Consider the following 23363-nt stretch of genomic DNA (forward strand, 5'->3'; position numbering starts at 1 on the left):
GATTAGGGGAAAGGACAGAAAATGTCACCTTGCTGGCAAATCCCTGTGCCCTCTTGGCCATTCCCAGAGCCCCAGGGGAAGCTGCCTTGCTCACGGCTCTTGATCCTCCTTGGTCAGTGGGGTGGGGCCTCTGATCTACTAGGATCACTCTACAGCAGCAGGAGTCATTTTGGAGCTACGGGCCCTCATCTGATCCAAAACCCTCTTTCCCAGCAATCGAAATAATGACTTGCAGACTAGGTGAGCTATAATCTATCAGTGTGACAGGCTTAAGAGCTCTGGAATTCTAAGTCAAATCCCATCTCTGCCCTTACATGGTGAGTGACTTTCTGTGTTACTTAACCTCTGCCTGTTTCTTCATTTGTGAAATGGGGAACCCACAGGGCTCTTGTGAGATTTAAATGAAATATGCATGTAATTTTAAGTGTCTAACAGTTTTCAATAAATGGTACACTTTACTACATATGATACTACTCTCACCCATAGGCAACATCTCCAGCATGAAGCCCACTGGCCTCATGTCTGTACTTCTGGAGTCCAGGTGAGCAAAGGTCACCTGCCCACTGGACTTGGCCCACACGGACTACACCTGAGCCGCCAATCCTCTTGGAGGCCTTGCCTCTATTTGCTGCATTCCTTCTTCTCCTCTTTGGACTGCAAGCTCCTCAAGGGAACAGCCTATAGCTTCCTGTTCATCTCCCACTCACCCGACCTGCCACACTGGCCAGCCCACTGGATGGGAGATAACAGTGTGCTGGACATTGAGGGCTGCAGAGGCCTCCTGTGGACCCTGCTCTCTTGCAGCCGACCCATCAGTGCGCTATACTTCTACAAATCGTTGGAATGGAGACAGGTTTTTTTTGTTTTGTTTTGTTTTTCAGGATATTTGTTTGAGTCAAAATGATCTTGACGGGAAGCTCACTGTTAGAGGTCTCATGGAAATAGGCCTGGGGGACAGGATTTGGCTGAGGCTTTCAACTGACATCAGACAAGACCGCAATCAAGGGAAAGCAGACCTGGTGCCCATGGGCAATCACATGAGATGAGAAATACCAAAGAATGTGACCATCCAGGTAGCCAGGGGACACAGCTCCAAAAAAGTGAGTGGTGCTGGATTAGCTCCATTGGAGGAACTGGAGGTTCCACTGGATGGTGCTGGATTAGTTCCATTGCCGTTTGGCAAACCATGTAAATAGATGCATATTCTAGATGTGAATTTGCGTTTCCTGCTTCTCCCAGCGTGATCATCCGTGGACTAACGGAATGCCTTATTCATCAGCATGGTATTCCATATTGCTTTTAATCAAGAAACAAATTTCACAGCAAAGAAAGTGAGGCAATGGGCTTGTGACCAGGTAATCACAGTCATACCACATATCTCAGCAGGAGGAAGCAGCTGGACAAACATTAGAGTGAAACGGCCTCGTGAAGACTCCGTTACAGCACCACTTGGGAGACAACCTTTGGGTGCTGCCCCCCAAGGTTCTGCTTTGCATGTGTTGTCTCTCCTATAACCAAGATTCATGGGTCCAGGAATCAAGGGATAGAAGTAGGAGTGGTTCCTCTCACCTGTCCCCTCAAGTGGAGTTCTGCTGGTTTGGAGGGCTTGGTTTTTACAGGAGGAATGCTTCCAGGGAACACAAGACAATGGCTCACTGAATTGTACATTGAGGCTCACCTGCTGTTTTGGGCCCTTCTGGGCACTGAACCAACAAGCAAATAAGGGGTTTACTGACTCGGCTGTATTACCAAGGGGAAACAAATGCTGCTGCATACTAGGGGCAGGGAGAACTGCCTGGAACCCATACTTTTCTGGGGTCCCTCTTACAAAAAGCAAAAATGAAAGACTGTAACAAAGGAAGGACAACTAATTCAGACACCCTAGGAATAAAGGTTTGGATCAACCATACCAAAAGAAGAATCCTGACCAGCAGAGATCCTGGCTGAGGGTAAAGGAAATACAGAATAGGCAGTGGAAAAGAAAGTGATACGTAACTACAGCCTCATGATCATTACAGACGATACATATTTTTTTTTTGAGACGGAGTCTCACTCTGTCACCCAGGCTGGAGTACAGTGGCGCTATCTCGGCTCACTGCAACCTCCTCTTCCTGGGTTCAGGCAATTCTCCTGCCTCAGCCTCCTGAGCAGCTGGGACTACCGGCGCGTGCCACCACGCCCACCTAATTTTTGTATTTTTAGTAGAGACGGGGTTTCACCATATCGGCCAGGCTGGTCTCGAACTCCTGACCTCATGATCCACCCACCTCGGCCTCCCAAAGTGCTGGGATTACAGGCGTGAGCCACCGTGCCCGGCCAATGTACATATTCTTGCTTGTTATGTGCACAGTTTTCTACTCTCCTCATTATTTCATGCAATTTTTGCTGGAAGTAAACTTTACCCTTTAGTGTTTAGGTACCATTCTCTTGTTCTGTATTCTATTCAGATGGGATTGAAATTGAATTACAAGAGTCAACACAGCTCAAAGACTGACAGTGACTGGTGGGCTTCACATGTCCTCATTTTTGAGAGAGGGTTAACAGCTTCCAATTAATCACATCTTCTTGGGCACAAAGAATTGCTTTTGTGGTGGGACAGAAGTTCAAAGGTGTAGAAGGCTGTGTGCAGATGCTGAGTGGCTAACAGGGGCTGTGTCAGTTAGGAAGCTCTTGTCTCTCAGTTCCACACCCGCTCTTTTTAGCTCTGCTTTTGTGATACCAGGGATAGAACTCTGCAAACATCTCTGCTTCGCCAGCTGGCAACCTGTTGGATTTTTCCAGTAGAGGGAAGCTTCCATGCTGCAGGAAGAAGGGGCATGCTCCTTCCCGTTCCTGTCAGCACTACTGCAGCAGTTTGCTCTCACAGCTGCATGTGATCCCAGTTGCCATTTCTGACCTGCTCAGAACCAGCTTCATGATGGGCTCAAAGACCCAGGACCAGGTGAGCAACACCCATCCTCGGAGCGCTTCTGGAAGTTGCTACTTCCTTAATTCTTGTGTGAGTTTTTTGCTTTTTTGGTTACTGTGTCAGTAATTCTTTTTATCACATTGTTGAAATAACTGGCATGGTTTCTGTCTCCTATTTGGACCATGACTGACAGACACAGAGAGGAGATTTCTATCTACAGAAACTAAGTCTCAAGACTATATTGTTTTAAATCCTTTGTCAACAATAACTGAGGCTCAGCAAAGCCTCTTTCTCCCTCAGTGTTTCATGTGGGCACCAGCCATCGCCATGCCCCATGTGTCCCTCTATAGGCTAAGCTACTTAATATAACTAAAACATTCCAAGCTTAGGCTGAGTGATTTCTTACATCAAAATCAAATTCTTTAAACTTTCTTCTATTCCAATATTCCTTACCCCAGGTAAAGAAGTGTTACCAAGTATATTTTGATAATAAAAATGTAAATTGAGATGTGGCAATGATTAATATCAGAGAATATTTTCACAATAAATTTGTGTCATTGAGATTGACATTGCCTGAACTATTCCACATATTTTGTTTTGGAATGCAGTTAAGATTGAGACTCATACACTGAAGGGTAGAATTAGTAACAGCACCCCGGTTCCCTTGTATTGACAAGTCCACGACCTGGTTCTTGCTGATATTTTCCATTTATTACTGCAGTAGATAATTGCTCTGAAAGTGCAACACTAAATCAATCTTGTCATAGCCTCTGCTCCGTTTCCACTGGCAAATACTTGGAAATTCATTCTTCGAGCATTGTGGACCACAAGCTTCTCTCTGGGTGGGAAATTATTGCCACTGCCAGTATCACAGGGAACACACACACACACACACACACACACACACACACACACACACACACAACACACACACACACACACACACACACACACACACACACACACACACACACGAACAGAAGGATTCAAAAAGCAGACACTGGAGAGGAGTAGGGGCCAATTTCAAACAGAAAACCCAGCAAAGGGGTTAGAGGAGAACAGCCCCAACTGTGCAAAGTGGAGACCGACTCTCCACTCTCCTCACATTCTGGTTACGTTGGCCCTGGTAGACCTTTATCCCTTTGTCTCTATACCAGGTGATACCATAATCATAACTCTGTCACATCTCAGCATATCAGAGGCCCCTGGAGTAAAAATAGATGAAAAGACCTCTCAAGCTAGTTTGGAAAAATAGAGGGTTTAGATAAACTGACTATTTAATCTCCCACTTAAACCTGTTAGGCAGAGTATCTGGGAGAACACTGGGCATAAGATGCTGCCTAACAGGCATAACCCCTTGCTCTAACCAGCCTAGGGCCAGTATGTTTTTGATGGAAAAGACAACTGTCAAATACTACAACAACAAAGAGGAAGGGAAAACATGAGCAGCTCTAGAAAACATAAGATTCAAAACTCTGAACAACAACAACAACAAAAACTATGGACAACATACCTAACCAGTAGGCCTGACCACTCACTCACTCCTAAGCACACTGTACACACACACACTGACTTCCCCACACACACAACAGTCAGGTAGATGCCCAAAGGAGGGCAAATCCAAATATCTGCTCTCTTTGGAATTTTCATGGCAAATCTGAATTTAGGCAAAAGTGAAGACCTCCCTGGGGTCTTCAAAGACAGCCTTTGCTCTCCATGTAGCCAATGGTGCTCTTATATTTGCCAAGCCCTTCACAACTGTCTGGACATCAGAATGCACTCTTCATATTCCTGGAGTTTAAATCACTGCTAGATCTTCTTATCTGATCTAACTTGACCTGTAATAGAAGCACCTCCCTTTTGGCCCCTGTACTCCCCGTTCTTTCAGGAAAAAAGCGTCCCCAAAACAGTGGTAATTAGAGGGTGTTCAGGAATGGAAAAGTAGGAAGAGTGTAATATAAACACAGTAAGAAAATGCCTGTTACTCTCATATGATTTCTCTGAGACCAGGTGGCCAAGGATCCCCTAGTCTTCAAGGATATGTTTTAAAGAGAGGCCTTAATTTAAGGTACTGCAGTCTTTGCTCACAAGAGCCAAGTAAGACAGTGCTACTTGGAGGTTGCTATAGGACTCTGACTCAATTTATTTGAATCCTAGGTGTTCTTTTGACCTCTCTGACTTCAGTCCTTCTGGAGTCAGATCACCCAGCTTCTCTGATGAGTGGCTGGTCATTTTTAAAGCACGCCTGCAGTAGTCTTCAAGAGGTTTCTGCCTGGGCATCACGATCAGCACACATTTGCTCATACACATACCAGGTGATGAGGACTCAACCACTGCAGACAGGCAGAGCCATGCAAATAAAGCCATCCAGCAAGGTCACCTTTTCCTCAGATGCCCCAGTTTCAGGATGATAGAATTTGCATATTAAGTGTTAATAGGCCTGACAATAACCAGCTTTTGCTTCCCTTCCTCAATGAGGGACATGCCAGAAACAGGCTTGCACACAGGCTCTGCTCATATGGGAAACAGGCCTGGCCTGACACACAGGCTCTGCTCACATGGGAAACAGGCCTGACACACAGGGTCTGCTCATATGGGAAAATGATTTCAGTCACTGTCCTCAGCTCCAAATTCTGTACTTGGAACCTAGATTATAATCTAGCTTCTAATCAAACTAGATTCTGCTCCAGTTCAGTTTACTAAGGCATTCCCTCTAAGCTGCCTCAGTGAAACCAGTAAGAGCCACTGGATTACAATTCTAAGTGCAGCTGTGCCTAAGAAGGAGAGAGTCCCACAGGAGAGGAGACTGGAGGGCATAAGGCAGGGGATGATACAAAATCCTGGACAGTCATCACATCAGTAACACAACTTCAGAAAGTGGTGGGCTTGGAGGAGGGGAGAGAAAGAAACAAAATGTCCCAATAATTTAATGGCAGAGCTAGAAGAGAGCATTTACAGCTATTCTGGGACTCTCCAACAGCACGCTTTTCCTGGATGCACAGACATTCATAATACTGGTAACTCTCATCAACAGCTCTGGCATGTACACGTGGCCACGGTACCCTTTGTACAGCACGGGAAGAGAACAACAGGATGCCCAAGAGGCATCTGGACAGCACACAGCAAACAGAAAGGCTGAATGCCCCCCACGGAACCCCATTAAAAAACAATGTTTGTCTATTACAAAGTCACGTTTTCCATTTTTCCGCTTTATAAAGTCAGCGATGCTGGAGGGTGTCTAGCGGAATCCGTCCTCCAGGAATGAGTGCAAAAGGGGAGCGCATGGCTCAGGGACGTCCCTTCAGTGAGCAATGGAAGGACTGGCTGGAGGCCTCCCATCCATTTCGGACAAACACACACATACAGAAAAGGATTATTGCCAGCTTGTGTACTCTCACAATGTGATTTTTGTATTTCGAAAGCTTGAATTGTCCCTGAAAGAAAAAAATGGGAGAAAATAGAGTGTTCAATACAAGGATCATCTATACAGAAGCACACATATACAGGGGGAAGCTGACTCATCAGCCCTCGGGGTCTCCATGACACATCCCGGGGCCTTCTTCACTTGCCAATCTAATGCCAAAACGGCAACCCACCTCCCAAGTCCCTTGCAAAACTTCCATTCAATTTTTTGCAACAGCAAAAGATTAGAAACAATTCAAATGCAGATCAAGAGAGGACTGGTTAAGTATTAATGCTAGGGCACATTTGTAGAAATAAAACAAGGAAGCTCTCTACTGCTGTGGAAAGAGTTCCAAGATAAACTGATAGCTTAAGGTGTAGTGTGTGCACACGGTATGCTACCTTCTGTGTAAGTGGGGGTAAGGAAACAATGTTATAGGTTCATATTTGCTCATATATACATTACGAACTTTGCAAGGCGACACAGGAAACCAACAACAGTGGTTACCTGGGGCAGTGGAGGTGGAAGGGGCACACTAGAAACTGGGCAGATGGAGGAAGCCTGAGAAGGAGACGTTCTCTCTCTCTCCCCCCCCCCCTTTCTTTTTATCTAACACACACTTTTGAAAACATTGTATTATTCACCTGGTCTTATATGAACAAAAAAACAACCAAAACCAACCAACCAACCAAATAAGAATCCTCAGTTTAAAACTTAGAGCTGCTTACAGAAGGAAAGGATATTCCAGGAAGTAAAATCTGGGTACCTTTCACTTTACTTTAGAAACATGGCTCTAATTCTTGAAAGTGTGTGTGTGTGTGCTATGTATGTGGGGGATCCCAATATGTGTCCTCTTGATTGCCTTTTATTGGATGTAGACAGGCTTGACCAGCCACTAGTGACCTTTCCTGTCCCACCCTAGAAATCTAATGACATCTTAGCAGGTCCTGTCACCATCTGGGTCTCAACATTTCAGGCTGGCAGGGACTTTAAAGGCAACCAGTTGCTGCCCTTGCCCAGTGCTTTGGACTTCAATTTGTCAGAAAGTTTTACCTGGATTCTGGAGTCATTATTTCTCTTTGATTTTAAAGGGACAGTCTAGAAGCTCTGGCTTTAACTGACTTTTTTGCTTGTTTTCTGTTTTTTGTTTGTTTGTTTGTTTTTTTGACATAGTATCTCACTATGTTGCCCAGGTTGGTCTTGAACTCTTGAGCTCAAGTGACCCTCCTGTCATGGTCTCCCAAAATGCTGGGATTACAAGCCCAGCCTGACCTATCTTAAAATTGTTATAATTAATGGGACATATGGCAATTGGTTCAGAGTAAATATATGCTAAGGAAAGAATATGCTCAGCCCAGCCAAACAGCAGTTTCTTTCTGTTACTGGCTAACGGATCCTCCTCCATGACGGCGGTCAGCTGACAGTGACCAACAGCTCCCCACTACACAAAGAGAATGACTGCAGACAACTGAGAAGAGAAACTGGAGCTGGTATAGGTGAGCTCAGGCTGGAATAAACTGATGTTATCTCAAAAGTCCACTGGTATTTTATAGCTAGCATGCATGACCATGTGGTTCATTTATCAATGGCTACTTAGCACTTCAACTAAAGAGCTGAAGGTTGAAAACAAAGTTAATAGGGTGGTCATCTTTTTAAAAGGCTAATGGTATTTTTTAAAAATTCTTTTCAAAAGGATAGACCCCTCTGAGATGCCACAAGTAGCTAGCAGAGGATAAGGAACATCTCTGATCATAACACAGAGAAAAGCGGGCATAACTGGTGTGTGTGTGTGTCTGTGTGTGTGTGTTATTTCTGAATTCTCTTAGGGAAAATGTGCTGTGTTACAGAGATGCATTACAAAAGACATTTTTTTTTTGTACCTACACTTAATACTAAAGAAAGTGATTACACAGGAACAGATGGCTCTGTTCCATTTCTTCCCTTTTACAGGCACCTCTATGCCCATCTAATCATTGGACACCACAAGTCTATCAGTAGGGATTCTGCTCTTCTTATTAAAAGAGACTAGAAAGGCAGGGATATGGGAAGGTAGGAGCAGAGAATTTGCTGACTTGGAGAATTATCTATCTTGGAGTAAAGGAGATGGCAGGCAAGTGGCTGGCCCCAACTCTTTCAGCTGTTTAGTGATGGAAAACGGATTTTCAGGGTAATCATTACCATAAGCAGGTCATCTTATCTTTTGGAAGAATTCCTCTATCGTATTAGGTGGGCCAGAAATAAATTCTTTCTCTGTAGCAGATAAACTGGAGAGCTCTAAAAACACTTTCTCATTCAGATTTTTTTTTTTTTTTGAGATGGAGTGTCACCAGGTTGTAGTGCAGTGGCACAATCTCAGCTCACTGCATCCTCCGCCTCCTGGGTTCAAGCGATTCTCCTGCCTCAGCCTCCCAAGTAGCTGGAACTACAGGCATGCACCACCACGCCCAGCTAATTTTTGTATTTTTAGTAGAGACAGGGTTTCACCATGTTGGCCAGGATAGTCTCGATCTCTTGACCTCATGATCCGCCCGCCTCGGCCTCCCAAAGTGCTGGGATTACAGGTGTAAGCCACCGTGCCCAGCCTCATTCAGATACTTAATATTTTTGTTATTATAGACAACTTTATAGTCAGAAAACCTAAGAAATCATATTCTGAGGTCCACTTGCAAAGTAAAAAGGGGGAAGGAGAAGAGTAAAGGAAAAGCCAGGAGAATCCAGCTGAGTTTTTCCAGTTTGATTTAAGAGGAAAACAGAACAGCAAATGGGGGTGGCCTGCCCCTGACAGTGACAGACTAACACAGGCTGGTGGCAGTGAAGCCCTATGGCTTTGGTCCAGCCTTCTTTAAAAAAGTGGGTTGAGAACAGCTTGATGCCAAATTTGGTCTGAGGAATGTGTTCACCTCAAGCCAGGTGAGAAGTGATACTCCATCACATCCCTCACCCTGGGCTCAGGGCAGAGAGATTAGGAGGCAGGGAAAGGGAGAATGTAGACAGGAAGGGGCAGAGGCCACAGGCGACCCTTTAAAAAACAATGTGCTTCTGTTCTTTTAAAAGCAAACTAAAATTTAGCAAATCCAAGGTGAGCTCCTGAAAGCTAGCCCTCTAGCAATCTGGCAAAGCTGTGACAGCGCATGGGCTATGCTTAGGACACCAAAGAGGACACAGAAGCTGACAGTCCCACAGTGCTGGAAGAAAAAATTCTTTCTCTACTGGATGTTCCTTTGTCCTGATGATGTCTCAGAAATATCCGAGAGCCCCATTCAGACTGGCTTCCAACTTCACATTCCCAGGTATCCTGGGGAAAATCATTGTCCAAATACTCTGAAACAGCTTTCCAATCTGCTCTGCCTTAAATGGTCATCTTTTAGTACTTTTAGAGAAATGGACAAGTTCCAACTCTGAAAACAATGAGCTACAGCAGAGATTAACTCCTGAAAATGGATGACAGGGGGGCAAAGTGGTCATTCAGAATGTCCTCCCCTCTCTTGGAGTTACCTGCCACTGTGCTGGTGCCTGGCAAAGGCACCTGAGTGATTCTGGGTTGTCAAATGAAAGCTGGGAGTCATCCAAGGAGGAAGGCTACCTATGTCTCTGCTCTGAAGATTGGCTCTGAGGGGTCCTGTAGACCTAAGTGCACATGGTCTTCAGGAGAACATTCTTTGGCCATTAGCTGTCCACGCCAGGCCAGTTCTGGCTTCCTCTTCTCTCCCTGCACATTCAGTAAAGCTGCAAACTCTTTCCAGTTTCAGTGAGGCAAATTCCAGTCTCTCATCTTCAACTTTATTTTATTCCAACTTCATTTCCCAACAATATAGACTCACTGCTCTTTGTATACCAGCCCAGACAGCTAAGTAATCAGAATCCTTTCCTATCAGCTCACTGAGAGTTTTACTGAAGTCATAGTTAAAAGGGCAATACTTATTTGAAACAGAAGTCAAATGAAATTGTCCTAAAATACTAGCAGTCACATGTAATGACATAAAATAGCAGATAAATTGAAGAAAAATATTTGTGATTCATGAAGAATTATTTAAAGAGCAGTTTTTCTGCCAAATTTCTTTATAGATCACAATCTATTTGGAGGAAAAAGAAAAGGGAGAGAGGGCTAAAATGTTAAGGGGCCTCTAAAATGGCAGACCCAACAAACGTAAGCTAGGGATGCATATCTTCTCGAACATCTCTTTCGCTTACAGTGAGGTTAAATCAATAGAGATGCAACATGAAGTCCTTTCCAAGTCTATTAAGACAATGAAGTGAGTGGATTTTTTGTTGTTGCTGTGTAAATTCATTTTTCCCCCTACTTTCAGAATAATTTTTGGTTTAAATTCAAACACTCCTCATGGACTTCCAAGCCTGTGCTTTAAGGAAAATACCTGAATCACGAGTGTTCTCTTTGTCTGCCTCCCACACTGTATAAAAAAGACATGGGGGCCACAAAGAGACCACGAAATGGCAATTATGCAAATATATGGCTTTTTACAGCAATTCAAAGATATTTTTCCTGGGGGATTAAATCTGCCAAGTGTCCGCCAAGAGGGGTAGGAGTTATTTTGAGTTTTCTTCCATTCTGACTATTCCATTTTCATTTTAAAGACTTTTCACTGAACCTCAGATGCCATCAATTTTTAAAGGTACATCATTTTATGTACTTTAAGAAGTAAACACTGCCCATTAAACTATGACAAATCCCTTTTAAATCACATTCACTGTAAACATCCCCAATTTTTTTTTTTTTTTTTTTGAGATGGAGTCTTGCTCTGTTGCCAGGCTGGAGTACAGTGGCGTGATCTTGGCTCACTGCAACCTCCGCCTCTTGAGTTCAAGCAATTCTCCTGCCTCAGCCTCCCAAGTAGCTGGGACAACAGGTGTGTGCCACCACGCCCAGCTAGTTTTTGTATTTTTAGTAGAGGCAGGGTTTCACCATGTTGGCCAGGATGGTCTTGATCTCTTGACCTTGTGATCTGCCCACCTTGGCCTCCCAAAGTGCTGGGATTACAGGCGTGAGCCACCGCGCCCAGCTAAGCACCCCAATTTTAAGAATATTAAAAGCCTTACAGAAGAAACAGGATTAAAAAAAATTAAAAGCCAAAAAAATCTTAGAAATAATTAAATATGGTAGTATTTTAAAAACAGCTCCATTATAGCACCTGGCTTCTGAAAATTTAACTTAATATCTTATTTCAAATATTTACTATTTTTTTAGCCTACAAATCAATGATTTATCTACTATTAGAGCTGGTACCTTTTTCCTCCCTCTTTGTGTATACTAGCAGCACTCCTGGAATTCTATGTTGACTATATATACAGACACTTATATATATGCACACATACACAGACATATATTTAGAAACAGGGTCTTACTATGTTGCCCAGGCTGGCCTTGAACTCCTGGGCTCCAGTGATCCTCCCACCATAGCCTCCAAGTAGCTGGGACAATAGGCATGTGCCATGATACCAGGCACTAATGTTGACTATATCTTAAAGAGAATCATTTTAAATTTTAAACCACCAGAAGACTGAATTTATAATAAAGAAATCGAACTATCAAAACAAAAAAGGTATGGGTGGCATCACTTGTGTGTGCAGGAATTCTGCAACTGTGTTTTATCTGTATATCATACCTACACCCCCGAGCTCTCAGGCCCTGGCCTGTCCCTCAGAGTGTCATCTTGTCTCTTCTAGCCCATTTCTCAGGCCCCTGGCCACCTGCTGCTGTCCCTCACAGTTAGTCATCTTGTCTCTTCTAGCCCACATGAGGGATGCAGGTCTCCTTTTCTGGAAAATGCTCATCTCCTTCTAGGGAAGGGGGAACTCTGAGGTAGCTACTACAGTTGACATGTTCTGTTCCAATTTTAGAAATACTCTATTTCTTAGGGATGTTAGTGGCAGGGGTAGTTTGATGTCCAGGAAAAGGCTGTCATCTCCAGCACATGCAGATATTGGCCTTTCATCCATTCCTCTCATTCACAGTAAATTTACTGAGCTCCCTCTGCTACAGAAACATGGACTTGATACTCCCTTAACTGAAATACAAATATTCCCAAAGTCAATGCTTTAGTTGCCCCAGTCTTTGTATATCAGTGCCTCTCCCTGCTAGTACAGTTGTGCTGGTCTAGTGAAAGTACAGCTTGGAACAACTGCTACTCACACAGCCCTGAAATCCAGCCCCGTTACTGACATTGCTGAAACGCTGAATTTATATTACTGTTTCCTCACAACTGACACATGACACCAGCAAACAGGAGACATACCTCTCATGTAACTCATGTTGGGGCCTGTGGAACTGCCCTTTTAGTCACAGGACATTGCCAGATGGCTTAAAAAGGGCCACATTTGAGCAAAAAGAAAAAGCATCTGTGGCACATTTACCATCATGAAATGTTAGCATCAAAAGAGATCTCAGAGACTTGTTCATCTATGGAGCCTCATTTTCCAGATGAGAAAATAGGGGCATAATAAGGTGAAGTAGCCTGCTCAGGGGTTCACCAGGAGACATGGGACCCAGGGAGGACGAGAATCCAGTGGTTTGGGACTTATGTTTTTCTCTGAGGCTCAATGTTGGCAGGGGCAAGTTTGGGGGTAAATGGGAAGAGGGGTCCTATGGATGAGAGGTATGTCACAGGGTTACAGAGAAGATAGACAAGGCCCTACCCTGAGTGTGAGAGACAGAGGGGGAGCGTCCGATCAGCGGCCGCTGCTGTTCACCAGGCCATGAAACTCCTCCCAGGCCCTGGCAAACCAGAGACAAAAAACACAATACCACATTCAGATCAAAAGCTTTTGAACACAGAGAGCAGACACAATAACCCCACATCCCCCTTCAGATGCCCTCCAAGCCGAGTGGAGCCACAGGTACCTGGGAGCAGAGCAGCGAGGTCCCACTGGACTTTTCCTTTCCGAGGAGCAGTGCAGTCTACCCTTTCAGGGCCAGCGGGCACTTCTGCCTGCTTCACTTGAGAAGTCTGCCCCTGTTCCCTCAAGGATTTGCACTAGTGTTCCTTCAACAAGGCTCCAGGGGAGGCCAGTAAGGTCAGAGCTGATGCACAACTGTCACCAAAAACACTTCCAATTTACAGTGGCACTCCCTGTCCTTTCTGCCTTGGCTATATGTGTGCACAGGTGGTAGAAACAATGTTTCTTCATCAGGCCTCACTGAGGGTAAAGGCCAGTTCCCAACAGCATTATGAAGTCTAAAGATGCAAGGAGGAAAGTACACACTTTCTCTGCTTTTATATTTCCGACCTTCTAACCCTTCTACACTCAGACCTTCAATGTGTCAGGTTCCACCTGTTTCTTAAGTGCTTATGTAACTACTATCTGAAAATTTAAAGTCATGGCAGTTCAAAACTTCCAGGGAACAATGCCCATTACAATTTTCATGATGACTAGCTTAATTCCAAAATTAGGGTTGGGAAAGGATAAGAAATGTGATAGAAGGGGTACGGGGTACGTGGCCTTTTGCTCCACAGAGAAAAGACTCTTGGTGACTGCTGGACTAGTCACCGGAGAAAATCAGACCCCCTATGCTCCTGGAGGCTGAAACTCAAGTTTTCTCAGGGAAGCTGATTTCCTTCCTAAGCCCTAGCCACTTTTCAGCCCCAAAATGATGAGTTCCTTGGGAATTATATATAAAATATGGTGCTTCTAAGTCTGAAGTTCCTCATTATTGTTACTCCGTTCTTGGTTTAATTTGGTGACACAGTACCCAGGGTGGCAATACACTACATTTATAAGTTAACCATCTACCTCTTAGAGGAGGTAGATCTGCAGTTCATGGTTTCTTCAGAGAATTATTACCAAAGCTCCTAGTCTAAGTGCTAACTAAATTAAGGAAAAATGTAAGACTGCCAAACAAGTGTGCCAGTCTTTGTCAATTCCCAAACTCAGTGTCCACAGCAAGACACCTATTTCAGAGCTCTTTGTGGAAAGATGGTGATGTGATGTACTTTGTGAATCCCTGAGTGACATCAGAAGGCAATTTTGACTCTTTACTCCAAATGAAGACAAGGGCAAAGCAAAATCCAATGCTTTGGCAATGACCCAGGGAAACCCCTCACTGTAATGGTGAGATTTAAATTCCTTTTTAAACCACTTAGGTGTCAACAAGAAATTACATGGCTGTGTTGAAGCTTCATGTCTTTTATCCTTTTATTTCCAGGAAGGGCCATCCTTACACTAGCCTACACCGAGCAGTTCTCTCTGTCAAGAACCTGAAGAAATACGGACTTCACAGCTCCCTCCTACTCCATTCCAGTATTACATTCCCCTCCCAGTTTCTTCATTAGTATCTTCACTATATGTTAAACCTCAACATGAAGAACCTGGGTTAAGAAATTTCCTCATGGCCAGGCACCATGGCTCATGCCTGTAATCCCAGCACTTTGGGAGGCTGAGGCAGGCAGATCACCTGAGTTCAGGAGTTTGAGACCAGCCTGGCAAACATGGTGAAACCCCATCTGTACTAAAAATACAAAAAATTAGCCAAGCATGGTGGCGGGCACCTGTAATCCCAGCTACTCGGGAGGCTGAGGCAGGAGAATCGCTTGAACCCAGGAGGCAGAGGGTGCAGTGAGCAGAGATCGTGCCACTGCACTCCAGCCTGGGTGACAGAGTGAGACTCAATCTCAGAAAAAAAAAATGAAAACAAAAAAACAAGAAATTCCTTTGCATGGATTCAGCGGAAATAAAATAGTGGGCCATAATCTTTGGTATAATCACTGTTATTCTCATAGGCCCACGGCTCGGCCAAGAGGCAAATCTACCACCTAAAACTAGGTGTGAATAGTCTAGCTATTTTCCATCTGGCATTCTAGGCATACTGGGTAATATTAAAACTTTCTTCTTTTAAAGGTAAAGAAAGAACAAGTCAAATGTAAAAAGTGTCATAAATGACTGGAGTTTCTAAAAACAGAAAAAACTACTGAGATTAATACAGCCAACGAGGAATTCTGAACAGATTCAAAAGACAGAGGAACAAAGAGCTCTTTTAAGACCACTCTTGTTCCATCTCACGTACCAGAAAGCAAATCCTGCGCAATTCTACACTTCCCCCTACCTCTACCCAAAGCCTGCAAGGTTCGTAGCCTTGCACTCACTGGCTCTCTATACTTAGGGAGGGGCTCAGCCTCCTGCTAATCTGGGGTCTCTTCGCTTTGACTACCAGTTTGGTGGTACACATCACAGATGCAAAGCCAGACCAGCAATTAAGCTGGGGTAACCTGGTGCTACTGGACTATGATTTAGCCATGCCAGGAGAAGGGAATGGGTTGGTCCTTGCCTATAAAAGTTCAGTGTTGAAATACAATGATATCTAGATGTGGGGAAGTCCCCACAATTTGACCTGTCTCTCCTCTAAGATAAAGGAATAAAGAGAATCACCCACCCTCCACTCCTGCAGAGAAGCTGGGCCAGTCTTTCCCAGTGCTATGGCCCACTATGGGAAGTTGGCCTGTTTTCCTTTTCCATTCCAGGCTAGATGCACAAAAGGAATCAGTGGGACTAATCCAAAGAGGAGTTTCTTCACAAAAGACATTGCTGTTTCATATGGCTCCGAGCCCAGTTTTATCCTGGTAGCCCCATGATTCTGACTGTATTATAAGATTTCTCCTCAAAGCAGAGAACACGGGGAACCCACATCTATGAAAACTCGACTACAAGTTGGCCTCATTAAAAGGAACTCAGTTTAACAAGTTGTCCATGTCTTAGGGGTGAACTGTCAGCAATAAACAAGAGCAGGAGCCCTCTGCAGCACAGCAGCTCATCACCCACCTGCTCTGTGCGGCAGGCAGTGCCTTGTAGCACACTGAGGGGAGCAGCAGGAAAAGGCCACAAGCAGTGTGATTGGGGAAAGGCTGGAAAAACCCAACGGTTGAAGAAGGACATTGGGAACTGGGCCAAAAATAGCAAGCAGGAATCAGGAACACCTGACTGAAAAATCTAAGCTATTCCTAAAAAACTTCCCTCACCACCAGCAGCCCTATCTCCAGAGTACTCGGAGGAAAACGAATGTTGGCTCCTTCTTCCCCTTCATTTTCCTTGGAATTCTTTTTTTTTTTTTTTTTTTGAGATGGAGTTTTGCTCTTGTTGCCCAGGCTGGAGTGCAGTGGCGCAATCTCGGCTCCCTGCAACCTCCACCTCCTGGGTTCAAGCAGTTCTCCTGCCTCAGCCTCCCCGAGTAGCTGAGATTATAGGCACCTGCCACTATGCCCGGCTAATTTTGTATTTTTGGTAGAGATGGGGTTTCACCATGTTGGCCAGGCCGGTCTCCTGACCTCGTGATCTGCCCACCTCGGGCTCCCAAAGTGCTAGGATTACAGGCGTGAGCCACCTCGCCCAGCCTCCTTGGAATTCTTAAGTCTCAGTAGCAGCTGTTCCTTGGCTCAAACAAAGCCATATCCATGGAAGAGCCACAAGGAATAGAAGAAAACAGAAATAGTTCTGACTTTTGTTCATATTGACAAGGATCAGAAGGTCTCGAGGTCAGTTTGGTGCTTTCTAATCAACTCTTACTCTGGGAGGTGACATCAAGCCTATCCCCTGGAGCAGTTACAATACAGCTGAAATTAAGGTTAATGTATGTAACAATTTTTGAAGGCAAGAAGGAAAGGGCCAGAGAAGGTAATTCTTTGACAAATACTAAAAACATAGAGAATGGGCCTTTCCATATTCCAGCAAATCTCTCATTTTATAGGTACTTCAACCAATTTTGGATATGTAATAAACAAAGATGCAATGACACAAACACCCCTAGAATACTGAGCCCACAGTACTAATCCCAATAGGTGTTATGCAGGATCTTGGGCCACATGGAGATCAGAGGTAAGTCAAGGACAGGGTATCACTGCCATCGTACAAGCACAGGGTATCACTGCCGAAGTGGAACAGCCACTCTGGAAAACTCAACCTTAAGTCCACAGCCGCTTTCACGGATCCTCTCAGGCAGACTGACCCAGTGTTTGCAAAAAAATGATTGTTTATTATGTTTTTGGTGGTAGCTCCTAAGAAAACCTAAAGTAGCATGAGGCTTGCTGAAACTCTACATGCAAGTTAGGGGCCTAAAGGCCAAGCTGCAGCACATACAAGCCAAAGCCACAAAGCACACAAGGGGTCCGTATGTGCTACGGTCAGATATCCTACAGAGCAAACTCACACAGGATGAAGACGTTTCCCTACCCCAGATCCTGATGTGCAGTAACACCGGGCCCAGGAGAAAGGGAAGGGCTGTAACCCTGAGATCTTGCAAGCAGGGCTAACTCAAAGAGGAAGATGACCTGGCTCTAAAGGGAAAGCAGAAGGGAGAAGGCTGGAAAAGAGCTGTGGCTTGGGCAGCTTTGGCCCCAGTGAGAAGACCCCATTAGCACAAAGCAAGGAAGCTATATACACACAGCCACGCAGACAGAAGCAGGGATTTACCTCCAAGCAAGAGATTTCTTTGAAGTAAAGGCGAATGGAAGTCAGCAAAGCAAAGGCCAAGGATCCCCCTTTCCAACCTCAACAAACTTTCAAGCTGAATTCTCTATCAGATATCACTCTGTTCTGGTCATCAGCGTGACTAGATGGGAACTCAAATTTAAGTACCAGAAAATGGGGTCTTATTTTCTAAGCTAGATGTCACCTTATTATGTCAGGCCTCAGCAGTCCTGGAACAAAATACCACATGACACTACACAATGAGGAAATGAGGCTGCATTCCCCGGATGGCCCTCCATGGAAAAGTCTGTGCCATCCTTTAACATGGTGACAGTCAGTCCGAAAGGCCACATCTTTGATGCACCATAAAGAGCAAGAGCATGAGACAAGCTAGTTTAGCACCATTTATTAAGTGATCTCAGCTGTTGTTGTAGCTGCTGCGTGTCAGCCTGTTCTTAAAACATAAAATGCTCTTCCAATTCCTCTTGTCCAGGACAGAAGGATCTTCCAGGTAGCACGCCAACAGAACAAGAGACTCCGATGACGCCAGCTTCAATGATGGTGCCATCCAGAGAGGGAGAGGGTCATGGCACATTCAACCGCGGCTTCCAGAGGTTTTGAAAAAGGAGCCTTTGGGGGCCCAGCCTGCCTGGCATTCTAGTAGAAGTGCAAAAGGTTGGCTCATTGGGAGAGGAAAGAGAGGGGGATGCAAGGGAAAGTAGCATTTGGGTCTCAAAGAGGGTTGGTTTTCTGGTCTCTACAGCTACAGGGCTAAAGTCCCAGAGGCAGACCTCTGGATAAAGCAGAGAGCAGCAGGCCAGTCTTTCTAGCAGACTAAGGCAAAAAGCCCACAGGCTCTCCTAAACTCTGTAAGGACGTGTACATATGTTTCTGTAAAAGTCACGAAGAACTGCCTTATGGTATTAGAAAGGGAGAAGAGCAGAGAAGGGGAGAATTGATGAAAAATACCTCTTTCCCTCTCCTATCCAGGTAAAAAGCTTATTTTGGGGGTGAGTGGGAGTAGGGGATATTTAGAAACCTTGAAAACAAGAATCTTAGAAAAAGGGTAGAGCTCTCCAGCCTGGACTGAATGTGGCTAGAGGTCAGAAACTACTTCTATTCCAGAATAGAGAATAAGAAAAATGTGCCTAGAGAAAACCAGTGCTAACACAGGACTGCTAAGGCAAACAACCAGGGCCATGGCTGGCTAATAACTGTTGGTGACTATGATGAGTCATGCCAGCCATTTGATCATGGACCAACTCCCACAGCAGTGTTCCCACTTAAAAACTGGTGCTTAGCTGGTTTAAACCAACTCCATTCATAACATTATCTGTGAATGCATGGGAAAGAGATTCCCAAATGGTCTTGTCTGCTGAACATAATTGCTGGGCTCACTACTAGCCTTCGATAATAACAACATGATGATATTCTTACTAATGATGATGATGATGATAGCAATACTACTACTTGGCCCTGTAAGAGCATTCTCCATCTGAAGACCCTCAGTTAAAGATTAAATCAGCCTCACAATAGTCTTGTTAGATAAAGTACTGTCTCCCACTTTACGGATGGAGAAACTGAAGCAAAGTTGCAAAGACACTTGTCAAAGGCACATATTGGTATGGGGCCATAGGAAAGAACTAAACCTAAGAGTCCTAACTCTTAGCTGGCTAGCTCTCCCTCCAGCTTTGAGACAATCTGACAGCCACTCCCCAAACTTTTTCACAATAGCCTGAGCTTACTTCTGACACTCAGTCACTGAGGAGAGCAAGCCTAACAGTGATTCTCACTGTGGACAGAGAGCTCTATTTCCCTGAGTCCTAGGGAGATTGCAAAGCTTATTTTCCCTGTGGCCTTCATGCTTCCCTTTGATTCTGCTCTCTCACACACACACTATCCCCCTTCTTCTATGAGTCAGCTCTATACACAAGGAAATGGAGTCATTCCTGATAAGTAGTCAGTATCCCAGGACAAAGAAAACAGACTGAAGCTAACAAGTTAAAAAGACATGCAGAAGTGGGGTGAGGGTGGGCAGGGTGAAATTATCTTAAAAAACAGCAAGAAAAAGAAAAGCACTTGTCTTTCATTTTAAGACAGTGGTTAGCATATGAAAGACAAGACAGCCTGTAGAAATTAAGCAAGCCCAGGTAGTGCAACTGGGTTTCTGCAGACGGGCTCTCTCTGCTACAAAGCACCTGGTAGTATAGGTGGCAGGGAGCCTCGCTGACAAAGAACTGCAGCAAGTCGCCAGAAGCCCTAGAGGGAAAGGCTGGTCTGTCCCTTCTCCACAAGTAAGTCTCCTGTCTGGCCATATTCCTCTGGGCCCAACTACAGATCTACTTATACTAAGCTTAGGGACACATCCTCCCATAACCCCCCAACACGTACTTGATGCTGTCGGTGTGAGTTTTGTATTCCATAATGGTGTTGGGAGGTAGGTTAAGCACTCGCCGAAGTGTGTCCCGGATTCGGGCTGTGGTTGCTTGGTCACTGGCAGTCTTATTCCATATTGAAATAATGTCCTCCTACCAGAGGAACAGAAGGAATCATCAAAGCAAATCAGAGGCAGCGAGGAAAGCAAAGGCAACACAAGAAACCAGCCTGGCCCATGGGTGGCTTACCTGAAAGCGGACAGACACCACAGCCCCACAGATCTCCTCCCCAACCATGAACTGTTCCCCCAGCATGGCCAAAATGAGATTCTCCCAGCAACGGGAAGCCAAGCCCTTCCGCAGCCGAATAATCCACTTGCCACCATTTTTATTTGCATCATCCTGTAAAAAGACAGAAAGCACTGAAGTTAAAATATGGTTTCACAGCTTTTTTTTTTGTATGAAGGCAGTAAAAAGCCAAGAATCTCTTAAACACTAAGAAGTCATATCACTTTCCAATTATTCAACTCTATAGAAAAACTGATGGTAGGACTAGGGAGAGAAGAAATGGGGAAAAAAAGAAAAACAAGGCTGGGATCCTTGGCATAAGCCATTTATTAAAATGGCTAAATAGACCTTTTAAAAATAATCCCCTCTACTGGAAATACTTTAGGAATCAAAATGAAATGATGTCATATTTCAAGCACAGATCATCCCTTTACTTGCTAAAAGTACTGAATGTCTGCCGGGCACAGTGGCTCACGCCTGTAATCCCAGCACTTTGGAAGGCTGAGGCGGGCAAATCACAAGGTCAGGAGATCAAGACCATCCTGGCTGACATGGTGAAACCGCGTCTCTACTAAAAATACAAAAACAAAATTAGCCTCGCATGGTGGTGGGCGCCTGTAGTCCCAGCTACTCGGGAGGCTGAGGCAGGAGAATGGCGTGAACTCGGGAGGCAGAGCTTGCAGTGAGCCGAGATCGTGCCACTGCACTCCAGCCTGGGAAACACAGCAAGACTCTGTCTCAAAAGAAAAAAAAAAAAAAAGTACTGACTGTCACTACATACCAAGTACACAGACGTGAAGCCCCAATCTAGTTTTTTTTTTTTTTTTTTTTTTTTTTGAATGGAGTCTCCCTCTGTTACCCAGTCTGGAGTGCAGTGGTGCGATATCGGCTCACTGGAACTTCTGCCTCTCGGGTTCAAGCAATTCTCCTGTCTCTGCCTCCTGAGTAGCTGGGACTACAGGCGCATGCCACCACACCCGGCTAATTATTGTACTTTTAGTAGAGATAGGGTTTCACCATATTGGCCAGGCTGGTCTCGAACTCCTGACCTTGTGATCTGTCCGCCTCGGACTCCCAAAGTGCTGGGATTACAGGAGTGAGCCACTGCGCCTGGCTGAAGCCCCAATCTCTACTCAGATCCAGTCCAATAGAAGAGACAGCCATGGATATTAATTACAGCAATGCTACTGTAATATAAGTGCTGCTGTTAACAGATATGCACACTATGTTAAGGAAGAACAAGACAGTTGGAAACAGTCAAGAAGTGGGTCTTTTTTTTTTTCTTTTTTTGAGATGGAGTCTCGCTCTGTCACCCAGGCTGGAGTGCAGTGGCACAATCTCGGCTCAGTGCAACCTCCACCTCTTGGGTTCAAGTGATTCTCCTGTCTCAGCCTCCCGAGTAGCTGGGATTACAGGTGCGCGCCACCACACCTGGCTAATTTTTGTATTTTTAGTAGAGACGGGGTTTCACCATGTTGGCCAGGCTGGTCTCAAACTCCTGACCTCAGGTGATCTGGCCACCTCGACCTCCCAAAGTGCTGGGATTACAGGCATGGGCCACCATGCCCTGCCAAGAAGTGGGTCTTAAGGGCAACAGGAGTGAGTCAGGAAAAGCAGCTGAAGGGCACTGCAGGCACTGGGAAGAACATGTCTGTGCATAAACTGATAGGAGGGTCCACCCGCAGGAAAGGGAAGATTTAGAGATGGCGGGAGATGAGGCTTGAAAGGTAAATGAGGTGCAAGATCATGTGAGCAATGAGGAGCTGTGTAAGATGGCTGGCGTGGATGTGACCACATTTGTCTTCTCGAAAAATGCCATGGCATCAGAATAGAAGATGCATTACACCAGGGTGCAGCCGAACACTGGCTCTGCAAACAGTTCTAGGTCTCCAGTTACTGCCTTTAAACTTATTTTCTTACCCACTTTAATCATATGTGTACTATGTAAAAATATTACACACACACACACACAAACAAGTTCTATAAGGATAAAGGCAACTGAAAACAAAAATCCTTTAATGTTCTAATACCATTTTAGTCATAAAACAGTCTTTAAAAAACACCCAGCACCAACCCACAAAGACAAAAAATGGCATCAGTGCATTTCTCTAGAGGCTCGGGTTCCAAGGATATACTGGAGAGTGATGCAGTTTTGAGAGAAGACTTTAAAATACTTTTAACTTTGGCTGGGCTAACAGACAAAACAAAAAAACCCAAACTTGTTCAAAAAAGCAGTCAGAAGCCATTACTCCTTACCTCCCACATGGGTTTAATTCCTTCTTTGAAGAGATGGAAGTCACTGTGGCCTGTCAGGTCCCCGGGACGTACCATGTGGCTATAAAACCTCCAGAACTGCTCCACCTGCAGAGAGAAGACCCCAGAGTAAAAAAGATGTGCCTTTCATTTTTCTTTGAATGCATCCCAAGGTTGAGATTTAGTTAAGAACATAAGCATGGTAGACACTATACTACAGGCTGTCCTTTTCAGAGGACTCATTTTCATGTGTGGCACTGTGAGGGAAGACATATTAGAGGAAAAGCATATCATCTAGTTTGACAAAAGAAAAAATGTAACATTGGCAATACAAGAATAAAATCTTTGGTGAGAAATGCAAGCCTCAGCCAGGAGCTTTAGTTGGTGAAACCATGTTAATACGCACTCTCCCACTCAAGCTGCAGGGTAGTCATCACGTGCAGTGGACCAGGTTTTTGCAAAATGGAAACTCTTTAGCCTGGAGGTATATTAAGTGTCACACAGCCTCAGCCTGAATGCATTTTTTAGAACCAAATCACTTACTGATCAAAGATTAACTGGCAAATATAGCATTTGCTGAATGAAATACCTCTTAGACCTGTTTAGTTACTAAGCATAAGTGATAGAATCAACCACATGTACCACACATACCACTCTACATCATGGTGCTGTTGCTAAGTCCAGGCCAATCCAAAATCATACAGGACTTAGCTTCTCATAGCTAGGG

At 44.7% G+C, this 23363-nt stretch overlaps 1 protein-coding gene across 6 annotated transcripts in view; it reads right to left on the reverse strand.

Annotated features, from left to right (window-relative positions):
* Positions 1-3853: 3853 nt before the first annotated feature.
* Positions 3854-23363, reverse strand: part of EIF4E2 (eukaryotic translation initiation factor 4E family member 2) — a 32353-nt gene continuing 12843 nt past the window's right edge. For 2 of the 6 annotated variants that reach the window (XM_058437286.1, XM_032753834.2), the window contains 5 exons: positions 22640-22744; positions 20345-20497; positions 20112-20248; positions 12963-13041; positions 3854-6342 (listed from right to left, as the gene is read on the reverse strand). In XM_058437286.1, the coding sequence (XP_058293269.1) occupies positions 12996-13041; positions 20112-20248; positions 20345-20497; positions 22640-22744 (441 nt within the window). In that variant the 3' untranslated portion in view covers positions 3854-6342; positions 12963-12995. Of the gene's footprint in view, positions 6343-12962; positions 13042-18080; positions 18378-20111; positions 20249-20344; positions 20498-22639; positions 22745-23363 lie in introns of those variants that run through there. The other 4 variants (XM_032753837.2, XM_058437278.1, XM_032753830.2 and 1 more) reach the window with 4 other exon arrangements.

Source organism: Hylobates moloch, unplaced genomic scaffold, assembly GCF_009828535.3.
Source record: "Hylobates moloch isolate HMO894 unplaced genomic scaffold, HMol_V3 SCAFFOLD_1, whole genome shotgun sequence".
Classification (NCBI taxonomy): Eukaryota; Metazoa; Chordata; class Mammalia; order Primates; family Hylobatidae; genus Hylobates; species Hylobates moloch.